Raw genomic sequence first — 12,264 nt, 5'->3', positions numbered from 1 at the left:
CTGCCATCTTGTCCAACCGATCACGTGACTCCCCGGGCTGAAATGGCTTTCTGAGTACTTTACAGTGTGTGTGCAGGGAGACTCAGCCTTTGTTGAGTTTGAAAGCATGGTCATCCATTATTCAGAGGTATTGGTAAATGGACTGTCCTTGTAAGAGTTGATATTGCAAATTTCATGCAGGTGCCCCCCATATTAATGAATGCTCAGATTCATAATACCATCACAATACCCGTGAAATTCTCATATTATGTCTATTTGTGTAACCGGTTCAGATGGATCTACAATGGTAAGTTGTGTTAACGCTGTGAAATGAAAACTTTATTATAACAAGAGATGGAGACAGCTCTACGGTGCATGGTCTCCAAAAACCCTTCATCCTGTGGGTCGAATATGCCCACAACACCCTGAGCACCTCTGCCACTGGACTGTCCCCATTCCAGTGCGACCATGGCTTTCAGCCTCCACTGTTCCCTGGAGAAGGAGGTTTCCTGCCTGTCAGTCCAGGCCTTTATCAGCCGCTGCCGCCAGATCTGGGCCCAAACAAGAACAACTCTTCTCCGTTCAGCCGATAGGTATGCCACTGCTGCCAACCGTGTTCACACCAAAGCCTCCACCTACCAAGTGGGTCAGAGGCTGTGGCTGTCTACCTAGGACCTACTCTTGCAGGTTTCGTCAAAGAAATTGGCACCCAGATTCACTGGCCCATTCGAAGTCCTGAAGGTGGTCAAAAGTCGAGAGAGCCCGCTGGTTCACTCTACTCCACCTCCACCGCTGCCCCGATTCATAGATGGACACCCAACCTACACGATCCGAGGCCTGCTTTGTTTCCGCCACCGTGCGAGAGGCCTGCAATACCTTGTCGACTGGGAGGGGTATGAATTGCCATGTATGAAAGGGTCCAGAAGAGAGGTCCTGGGACCCAGCTCGACACAACTTTGATGCCCGGCTCATCAAGGAGTTCCATCTGAACCATCCTAACAAGCCATCAGGTTCCAGCAGGCCTGTGGCAGGCCACGCTGCAGAGACCCTGTCCCCCATTTCAACAGAGGAACCTGATGATGACGAGGTCAGAGAAGAGTCACCCTCGGAAGAAGATGAGGCAACCCTGGAATCAGAGGGGGAGGCAGACATTGACATTTCTGATGAGCATTAGATCATTATAAATTGGGGTTTGCTTACATGAAAAATGTCAAATCTATATTTTTCGCTCACTGTAGGTCCATCCAGGGACCTTTTGGCTCTTTAATTGTTACACTGTCAGAAACAATCCTCAAAAGAGGGTGGTGGTGTTAAGTGTAGTTAAGTGTAGTAAACTTGACATGACTTTTCTAATTCTTGTGGAGTGATTTCTTTTTAATACTTTTTAAATTCCGGTTATTTTGGAAACATCCTGTACAGATTGGATAATCAGGTCTAAGAGAAATATTCATCCAACCTCATATTTCATTGCAGAACGATTTTGGGATATTTATTTTTGATATTTTTAACGTGTGTTTAATTCTTTAATTAAAGAAAGTGAAGAAAAACATATCTGGAGGCCATCTGCTGTTTGGCTTTCTCCTGTAGGCCAGCTGCTGTGACTATGAATAGACAATTCCATATCTCTCCAACTGCTCTCTTATTCCGTTTGTGTGCTAACCTTCCTCAGCAAGAAATATCATAAATAAGCACTTATTTTTATCTATTCTACTCATTGATAAATATTAAATATCTGCCGCCTCCAGAGTGCCCAGCTCTCATCCCGCTGTCGTGCAAAGGCAACACATGACACATAGTCTTATTTTTATCCATCTCTGTGAGAGTGGGTTTGGGCACATGCAGAAAGCGCTGCCATGCTCTGATTGGCTGCCAAATCCTCAAGGGTGTTCCGTGATGCACGCCGCCAAGTGACCGGCAGTGGGTTTACCTGGCTGCTGTTTGGCACATGGCATCAGGGCTGGGAGGACAACTCAATTTATCCTTATCTTAACAGCTCAGCAAGGAGTGGCAGGCTGCATTGTGGGCTTCATAGATTAATATCGACAATGATATCTTTTTTAAATCAGCCAGAATAGATTTAAGCATGATATTTGCTGGAGTTTGTTGTAATTGGTTTATTTCAATCTCTTTTGTTAAAAATACATTTGCATACATATGAACTCTAAAGATGTAAACATAAAGCGGATTCACATCCATTTAAATACATTTTTATTAATTTCCTGTGATTGTTAGTATTAATCAGTTCCGCCTGTTTAGTACACTCCTTTTTTTATTCAGTGATTATTTAGGTGTGGAGGTGAGAGAATCCTTAACTAACTCACTTTATGGTTTCATAGTTCACAAATGGCAAAGCCTAATGTGAGCCTAACTGTGTTGAGCCTTTAACGTGCCGTAAAATTACATTTTGAGCTCTTGAGAGACGCCCTGATGAGCTGTCTGCTGACTGTTCTGCCGTTCTGCTGCTGAAAGTGTAGGGTGTGCAGCAGCAGGTGCTCAGTGCTCTCTGTTGATTAGCCCTCATGTTGCTAACTCACTTGGCAAAGTTTTTGAAACACACACACACACACACACACACACACACACACACACACACACACACACACACACACACACACACACACCAAGGAGAGACTTAATTAATCAAGGCTGTAGATGGAATCCCACCATGCAGAGATCCCCCTATCTGTGGATCTATTTATTAAGCTGTCCATAAGACGGCGATCGCTCACTCAATGCTGATGCATATTCAACAGGGCTAGTGTGATGGGATGTTACATGTTGAATTAATGCACTGTGTTAAGACATGTGAATTCAGCGACTAAATATTATGAACCGTTTCCAGTAAATAGTGGAGTTTCGGTAAATCATCCCGTTATTTATATCAGTTAATGAAAATGAAAAGCAGAGAACAAAAAAGCTCTTTGACATAATTAGATTGCTCAGGGTCATTTACAAATATGTTTGCTAGCCAATAGGACTATACGTTCACATAATGTATCAAAAGGCTTTTTCAACCTCTGTCTTATAACTGTCTGCAAGTCATTGCTTTGTGTGAGGTTCCATTCAGTTATGCTATTATGCGTCCAAGCTCCATTCAATAAAAGTACATTTTGGCCAAAGCTGTAATCATTGTATGTTTATGTTTCACATCAAATTTAAAATAGATATAAGAGAAAGAACTATGATTCGTTTAACTTCCTTACTTAAGTTTCAGTGTTTATTGTTGTGATAGTTGTTCTTTTAGAGGGAATTGGTGGAATATACAGTATATGTTCTTGACTTTGACATTTATGGAATCTTCACATCCCTAATATCTGCACAGAGTTTCTCTCCTTGAGTAGATTCTCTAATATGTATTAGAATGAATTTACTTTGCTGTAAAGTGTTGCATATTTGTCAACCTTTGTTATAAACTGGGGCATGGAACTTCACAGGTTTAGAAGAGACGGTTCTGGGTGCTTCGGATATCTTGAATAAAACTACATCAATGGGGTAATCCTCCAAACATTAAAGATGATCATTGATGGGGCAGTCAACAAACTGCACATTTATGTGTACGTTTACCACAAACGTGGTTGGTCTTGAACAGTCTACTTTACATTCCCATCAGATGGAGGGCTGTCTTTATCCATGCCAGCACGTGGACTCATTCTAACTGCCGGTCTAAATGGAAAATGATGTCGCTGAGTTCACGTACTACGCAGCACTAGGATGTTAAAGATTTAAAGCCTTATGTAACCTCATAAATTCATCCTCGCTAACCCCTACTGCAATAACTCCTTCATTACCACTGCCATTTAACAAAGTTATATGCTTTTCCAAAATACTGGCTTGCAGAGAAAGCAAGTTAAATTGAAAATAGATCATGTTGTTTAGGCTAGGGCTCTTAATCCTAACATTATGAGGAAATCCATGTGGCCTAATGGACAAGGCGTCTGACTTCGGATCAGAAGATTGAGGGTTCGAGTCCCTTCGTGGTTGAAATATTAAGCATGAGCGGTGGTGGCAAAGTCCATAGGGGCGTTGGCCTGGGAACTGGAAGGTCACCAGTTCAAGTCCCCGAAAGACCAAGTGCCACCGTGGTGTCCCTGAGCAAGACACTGGTTACCTACACTGCTCCCCGGGCGCCGTACATAATGGCAGCCCACTGCTCCTAACACTAGGATGGGTCAAATGCAGAGACCGTATTTCGTTGTCCTAGTACTTGTACTCTGTGCAATGACAATAAAGTTGAATCTTCATCTTAATCATCTTCAAATCACAATGGACCATGCTGCGTCCCATCCCTCTACAGTCCAGACCGTCACTAATTAATGTAACACAACAGGAGGACCTTAGCATATTTATTTTTGATCACTCCTGTTGACTCGACTAGCAGATCACTACTTGAATCCTGCTGGCTCTTTGTAGCAGCCGCTGGTTAGCTTGGTGGTCAAATCAGGCTGCTTTCTTAAGAAGACAGGTTGTGATCGTCGGACAGCTTTCTCCTCGTTATTAAAGTTGCACTACCGGAACCTTTACACTTTATCCACTTTAATTAAAGTGCAGCGGTAATCAATAGGTGCCATACACTGTAGAAAAATCTACATGGCATAGCCTAAATGTCAAGAATAGACATTTGCACAGCCTGAAATCACAAATCTGGGTGCCATCATTAAATGTTGCATCATTGCTTTAACACCAAAGGGAATATGTACCATGATTTAGTTTAGTAACAAACAATAGACCTTTTCTATCCATCTCTTTTAACATTTCTGTTAAAAACTTTCTGAGCTTCCTCATGAGAATTCTAGCACATTGTTTGTGCCCAGTATGAACTTTGGTTTCCTATGATACTACTATAGTTTACCTTCCTGTTGTTCAATGTTGTCCTTCCTTTTGAATTTGAGTTGGCTATCTTTTCCTAACCCAAAGAGTTATCTCTATCCTTTTCTATCCTCCGTTTTTTACTTTTTATGTCTGACTAAAGTTACTCATCATTCGAATCCCGTCATAATGTCTAAATTAGATCTCTGTGTTATTGGCGATGATGTAAAGCTTAAGAAGGAGAAATGTTCAGGGATGTAGAGCTAATTTCAAAATGTAATCAAAAATCTGCTTTGATAATCATTTATTTTTGGCCCAACAGAAAATTCACTAAATGATTGCAGCCACCAGCGTAACTAAGCTTGCTGCTTCCACCACAGTCATAAAATCCACACAAACAGACCGGAGTCATGTCTGAAGATGCCACACTCAGCCTCTCAACATAACCAGAATGCTGTAGGCTGGATCAGGACATTAAGGGACATGTTAATGTTCCTCTGTAGTAGTTTGATGTGACGTCTGTTTTATATTTCAATGTGCATCATTATACTGTTTTATACATATATCCAAACTCAATGTAGTGTGCTCTTCTCCCTGGGAAAGGAGTTTCGGTGTCTCTTCAGATTCAGTTCAGACTGCATCCGTATTTACTGTTTGGAGGGAAAAGGGGTGTGCAGTCAGTCCCCGTGATTTGGAGCTTTTCAGCAGGGACCGAGAGGCACAGAGTGCTGTCTCATGTTAAGAGGTCGAGAAGGATGAGTCAGCAACAAGGATTCGGATCAGACCCTCCATTCTAACATTATGCTCTGTCATTACAGCTGATGTGAAGGCATTGAAAATATTCAGGTTGAACAGTAATGACTAAACCTCTAAACCACACACTGTAGTCAGTATTGTATTGCAATGTGTATGGCTGCAAATATCGATGAGTTTTGGTGAATTAAGGCAAAAAAGTAATTGCCCATTACAATTGGCATGCCAAAATGACTTAATAATAATAACCAAATTACAATCCATAAGTCAAAAGTTATTCAATTGACCATTTATATATGACTTTTATTGTATTTTCCTCAATCATACATGGACTTTAAATTAAACTGAAAATCTTAAATGGTAGAATAACATTTATTGACCAATGGTCTTTCATAAAAATACTAACAGCAACAGTGCAGAAATATCTTTTAACTAAGGGAATTATAAAATGTAAAGAGACTACAGAAACATTGTGTGCTGGTTGCTAATCCTTTTTTTTAATGATGAATATTTCCATAATCAATTACGTCATTCATTGCCCCAACCGTAATCCAACCCCCAATAATATTGTAGGAAGCAAATGCCATGCTAGCCACTAGCCTTTAAATATCCCTAGGTCCCTGTATGTAACTATTCAGCCATGAGAGCGAGTGTAAGCGACTTACATTCAGCAGATAAACATTCCTTACCTTTTTGCTCTTATGTTATTGAGAGTTACGAAAATAAAGGCGCCACTCGTTATACTCACTTAAATGCTGAATAATACCACTTTGACTACATGAACATAAAATTAGACTTCACTAAACAATTGAGGATGGAGTTTAATTCGGAATAGACCATGAATGAGTTAGTAGAACTTGATCACTTGGCTGGGATCTTTCTAAAGTAGGACAGCTCTGAGGCTCAGTTAGCTACGTAGATGCTACAGAAGATTGATACATTAAGATGGGATCATTAGCATAATCAAATCCTGCCCCGCAGGTATGGAGAGTGCGGGCAGAGAATCATGTCTGCCCGATTAAAACTATTCCTGTAAACTATTGAAACTGGGTGCTACATTTAATGAACCTGTGAATTAAAGATGATTATGTTTATGCCTGTGCTTGCAGTTTGGAGAAATCAGTCACAGTACATTTCTTTCATGATTAATGAATTTAAATTTCACAAATATTTAATTTCAGCAAATGTGGAATGGCAGCTGCACAAGAAGATGTTGCACTGGGAGTCTGTGTAGATGAGTAGATCTATTACTCAAGAGTGGATGTCAGTGAACTGTGCACCATCCAGAAGCCGGCCAGTGTTTACAGGCTCGTTACACCTAACTATAGCACTCTCGGATCTGTTCCACTGGAGCTATAGAGATTTAAGATAGCAACCCTCAGCCAACCCTCTCCGGCTGCTCAACGGATTCAAGAAAAGGATGTGATTACATTGCTCTGGCTTCCACATTTTCCTTGCTCCAGTCGTCCTACTTAACAGAACAGGATAACAAAATCTGAAATATATATACTATCAATAAGTCAGCCATGTCTCACCAATATTCTTTCCTAGAACTTCTGGTAAAACAAACCTTGTGCTCCTAAAATGATCAACACGTTGTTGAACTGATATGAAATTTGATGGCTGTCAAAGCATACCATAACACATCTCCTGCAACCAAAACATTCCCTTATTTGAAATTAATAAAGTATATCTTATCTTAGCTTATCCATAATGATCACAGAGCAAAGCATCAGATCTATGGTACATTTAGGTTAAAAAAGAACGCCTCTTCTTGGTAATCTTCATGGGGATGAAGGTAAAAGATGAGTCACTTTAGCTTTACCTTTTATATTTATGGTATTGCCAATGTTTCCTGGAATAATGCTTTAATATATCTCTGAGCGCTTTAGTGCAATTCGAAACAATTGGACAAATGGGTGTGACTTCATTAGATTTGATTGACAGAGGCCTGAAAACCTAAACCATCTCGTCACTCTTTGATTACTTTGTAGCTGATCTATGATTGGCGCATGGAAACATATGACATCACGTTTCCCATTTCAAATTAGTGAATAAAGCGAGGAAAAAAACTGAAATGAAAAAATCTCTTATGTTGAACAAGATAACCAAAATGTGTTCATGGTGGGTGAGTGAATACGACTACAGGGCCTTTAAACCAACCATGTGTGATTTTATCAGATGTAATTATTGATTATCAGCTAAACCTGCTAAAACATGAAGATGGTATTGTTTTAGATGGCTGACTTCCCCTACACGTGTCCTGTAGTTCAGTAAAAAGGAAAACGTGAAGTTTGCATGTCCTTACCGTGTCCTCCTCATTGAAAATATGAAATGGGAAATGTAGTTGTTCGGGGAACAAACATAATGGCAGTAGCAGCAGCAGCATGTTAATTACAGCTAGCCCTGATGGCCCAGCTGAGCTCCCCCCACCACACACACAAACACACACACACACTAATGAGTTCCCTGGGCAGCACAGACAGCCATGACTGAAACCATAACCACCAATCCTGCTGTGACCCTTATTGAATGTCTGGCCTTTAACGCACTCTCTTTCTTCTCTTGCAGTTGGAAAGACGTCTCTGATCACACGGTTCATGTATGACAGCTTTGACAACACGTATCAGGTAAGTGCTACGGCAGAATGAATGTGTTAGGCTGCAGTTGAATGGTCATCAGGACACAGGAAAAGAGACTACAGCGCTAAGAGAATTACACTGCACTGAGCGACCTTATTATGAAGTGCGTCTGCCGTCGTCAAACTACTAAAAGCACATCTTGATATTTTGCCCTTTGCGAAACATTCTTTATAAGCACCGTCATTAACATGATCTGCATTTGTGGTGGTCCAGTGTATCCTGTGCTTAAGGAGACAATGAAGGAAGCATTGAAGCTCATTTCCTTATCATTTTAAAGAAACAGCTGTTATCACGGTTGACACTGGGGGGCTGCTGCCTCATTTCACTCCGCTGGAAACCTTCCTAAGCAAAAAGACTATTCAAACACAACCTTTGTCTCTTATGATCAAGTTTATCACTATTGCTCAGCTTTCCTATAGTGAAACATACAGTTTTACATAAAATACACACAAAGATTGAAGATATAATAATTAAAATGTGTTTAAGGAGGTTGAGACCAAGAAGGAAGGTAAAACAGAACCTTTGAACCGAACAGCATCCTGAATACTTCGTTCCCTCAAGCATCCCTATTTGTAATCCTGTTCTCCAAAGCAGCCTTATCTCTCTCGTCCTCCTGAAAAAAAATATTGCTTATGCAGCCATGGTCTTAGGAAGCATCTGCAGAAACACAGAAAACAAAACCTGCAGTGATATTGCTTCATAAGCAAAAATAATCTACTTATATAAGTAATAAAAAAGGAATTAAACAAAAATTGGTGTGTGTGTGTTTGTGTGGGGGGGGGGACGTCTTTATTGAGGGAATGTACCGTGTTGCAGGCCTGTGCTTTGTGTGAATCTGTCATGATCCTTGTTTTGTGTCTGTTTCCTGTTTTATTTTGAAATGTTTTCCCTCTGTTGTCTCATGTGTAGTTTTACTTCCTGTCTTTGGTTTTCCTTGTGTCTGATTGTTTCGTTGTTGTCACCTGTTGCCCTGTGTTTCTGCCTCCCCTCCCCAGCTGTGGCTTGTGTGGTGATTAGTGTCTTTGTATTTAGTCCTGCTTTCCCTTGGGTTCTCGGTCAGTTCGTTATCGTCTTTCATGCGTTCAAGTCAAGTGTTTTTCATGCCCTGGATTTTACCTAACTTTGTATTTTTGTAAAACAGCTTTGGAATAAAGCTCGCCTTTTGTTTGTACCCATACCTGCCTCCCTTTTTGCTGCACTTGGGCCCTATTTTCCCAAACCCTGACAGAACGAACTGACCAAAGATGGACCCAGCAGCTGAGCTACATGAGGTGAAATACAAATTAATTTGCCTAAAGAATTTGTCTCGATATGCCTCAAGTAAAGAGGAGAGGCAGTGTTTCTTGTCCATGGTCCGCCAAGAAGTGACTTCAAGGCCCTGGTTAAGGGGCTCATTTCCGGATTGGGAAAAATACTTTATAGGTGATTATGAGAACATTATTCCCGGCATGCTAGCCCTCTGGCCGTTCCCAATGAAGCCCCTCTTGTGGACCCCTTTTTGGGATCCTGCCTAGCCTTTGGAGGCCCGCGGAGCATTCAACAGGCTCAAAAGGGACGCAAGGCCAGTCTTGCAGCCAAGCCTCCAGCAGCCAAGCCTCCAGCAGCCAAGCCCCCTGCAGCCAAGCCCCCTGCAGCCAAGCCCCCTGCAGCCAAGCCTTCTGCACCCACACTTCCGGCTCAAGTTTTAGCCCTAGCAGCCGCGTTCCCTGCTGCAGTTCCAGCCCTAGCAGCCATGTTTCCAGGCCAAGCCCTGGCCGCCATGCTCCCAGCTGCAGTCCGGCCCACTCCAGCTACTCCTGTTCTGTCGGCGGCCCGGCCGACTCCAGCACCGCCTGCCCTGTTGGCGGCCTGGCCGACTCCAGCCCCGCCTGCCTTCTCGGCGGCCCGGCGACTCCAGCCTCGCCTTTCCTATCGATTCCAGCCTCGCCTTTCCTGTCGACTCCAGCCCCACCTGTCCTGTCGTCTCCGGCCTCCCCTGTCCTGTCGACTCCAACCTGACCTGTCCTGTCGTCTCCGGCCTCCCCTTTCCTGTCGACTCCAGCCTGGCCTCTCCTGTCGACTCCAGCCTCGCCTGCCCTGTCTGCGGCCCTGTCGACTCCGGCCTCACCTCCGGTTTCGCCTGTCCAGTCGCCTCCAGTCCCGCCTGTTCCTGCTCCGTTGGGGGTCCCGCCCTCACCTGTTCCTGCTCCGTTGGGGGTCCTACCGTCACCTGTTCCGATGGGGGGTCTCGCCAAAACCTGCTCCTGTCCTGTTTGGGGTCCCGTGGAGACCTGTTCTGCCGGGGTTCAGCCGACATCATGTCCTGTTCCGTTGGGGGACCTGCCGTCACCTGTTCCAATGGGGGTCCCGCCAACACCTGTTCCTGCTCCGGGTCCTCCGGAGCGGTCCCGCAGCCCTCCAGAGGGTCCCACCGCAGCATGGTCCTGTCGGCCTCCAGCCCGCCGTCCCCCAGCCCGTCGTCCAGAGGCGTCTCGCCGTCCCACAGCCCGTCGTCCAGAGGCGTCTCGCCGTCCCACAGCCCGTCGTCCAGAGGCGTCTCGCCGTCCCACAGCCCGTCGTCCAGAGGCGTCTCGCCGTCCCACAGCCCGTCGTCCAGAGGCGTCTCGCTGTCCTCCAGCCTGTTCTACAGTCCGTCGTCCAGAGGCGTCTCGCCGCCTTCCAGGCTGTCCCCCGGAGCTGTCTTGCCGCCTTCCAGGCCGTCCTCCGGAGCTGTCTCGCCGCCTTCCAGGCCGTCCTCCAGAGCGGTCTCTCCTCCTTCCAGGCCTTCCTCCGGAACTGTCTTACCACCCTCCGGAGCTATTCCACCGTCCTCCAGGTCGTCCTCAGGAGCTATTCCGCTGTTCTCCAAGTCGTCCGCCAGAGTTCCCTCGCCGTGGTCTCCGCCCCTGCCTCCGTCCTTGTCTCAGGCCCCCGTAGTTCCCTCACCGTGGTCTATGCCCATGTCTCCGCCCCCTCGGTTCCCCAGTCAAAAGTCCTGTCCATGCTCTGTCTCATCCTCTGCCTCGCCCCCGGGGCGTCCGCCCGAGACACCCTTGTCGTCCTCTGCCTTGCCCCCGGGTCGTCCGCCCGAGACACCCTTCCCGTCCTCTGTCTTGCCCCCGGGCAGCCTGCCCGCCTTTACCCGAAACTGCAGTTAATTGTAAAGTAAGTGACTGAACTAAAATTGTAACTAGTGTAATTCATTGACACAAATTCAGTTAAAACAAAAATCAATTCAGGTATTTTATGTTTATTTGTGCGCTATGAAGTTTAAATCTTGGACAGTGTATTTGTGTCCCTTGTTGAGCATTAATCAACATTCAATACATTCAATTTCCTGAAATATATGCAAATTAATTAAGTTAGCCTTATTAACCGGAAGTCTCCTTTTTGCCTTTAGGAAGTTGCACAGCCTGAAGGCTGAGATGGTGTAACATGTTCAAAAATATTGTTGCGCTTGTAATTTAAAGTTTTTTTTAATGATCAGTGCTGCGACAAAGACCTGTCTTGTCCGGTCTTGCTAACCCTCCAAAAAAGGAAGAAAAGGAAACACGTCTCTATTCTTCCGTGTTCCCCCAAGCATTGCGCTGCGCTGTAAAGAGATCTGAATGGCTCTTTGTGTGTGGATTAAACCATGTGTGTTATCTCTGTGCTGTATCCTTATATTCTACATTCACAAGTCATGAAAGACTGATCGGCCAGACAGTTCTGACTGTTGGAAAGCTGCTGAATGTTAATGCATCTGTGAACATCTCTTTCTTCCACATTTCTGTGGAACAGCCAGAGTCACTTTTACTTTTTACCCAAAATTTTACCTGATTAATATCTCAATTGTGGTGAAAAAATTAATCAGTTCATTCATTTTTGTTTAAAAAGAACCCTAAAGAGTTTTATGCGTATACTTAACCTAGTGGCATTGTGTCACAGCGTAAAGAACAGTGGACATGTTGACCCAGAGTCATTTACACTTTCAAAAACAGTCGTGTGTATATATAATATTTAAGGATCCGTTGACTATAATAAACATCAATAAATCACTTAGAAATCTCATGATTTCATAACTTCAGAGCTTTTAAGTTTCCCTTTGTTGAAACATTTGTCGCTA

General features: G+C 43.9%; 1 protein-coding gene and 1 non-coding gene across 3 annotated transcripts in view; both read left to right on the top strand.

Annotated features, from left to right (window-relative positions):
* rab6ba (RAB6B, member RAS oncogene family a) overlaps window positions 1–12,264 on the top strand; it is a 67,892-nt gene that overhangs the window by 26,111 nt on the left and 29,517 nt on the right. For both annotated transcript variants that reach the window (XM_063890993.1, XM_063890994.1), the window contains exon 2: window positions 8,110–8,168. In XM_063890993.1, the coding sequence (XP_063747063.1) occupies window positions 8,110–8,168 (59 nt within the window). The remainder of the gene's footprint in view (window positions 1–8,109; window positions 8,169–12,264) is intronic.
* Window positions 3,888–3,960, top strand: trnar-ucg (transfer RNA arginine (anticodon UCG)). The gene has a single exon. It is a non-coding gene; the product is annotated as a tRNA-Arg (tRNA).

This window comes from Eleginops maclovinus, chromosome 9 (assembly GCF_036324505.1).
Source record: "Eleginops maclovinus isolate JMC-PN-2008 ecotype Puerto Natales chromosome 9, JC_Emac_rtc_rv5, whole genome shotgun sequence".
NCBI lineage: Eukaryota > Metazoa > Chordata > Actinopteri > Perciformes > Eleginopidae > Eleginops > Eleginops maclovinus.
Note: the sequence above shows the minus strand (reverse complement) of the source record. Positions and strands in the feature narration are given on the sequence as shown.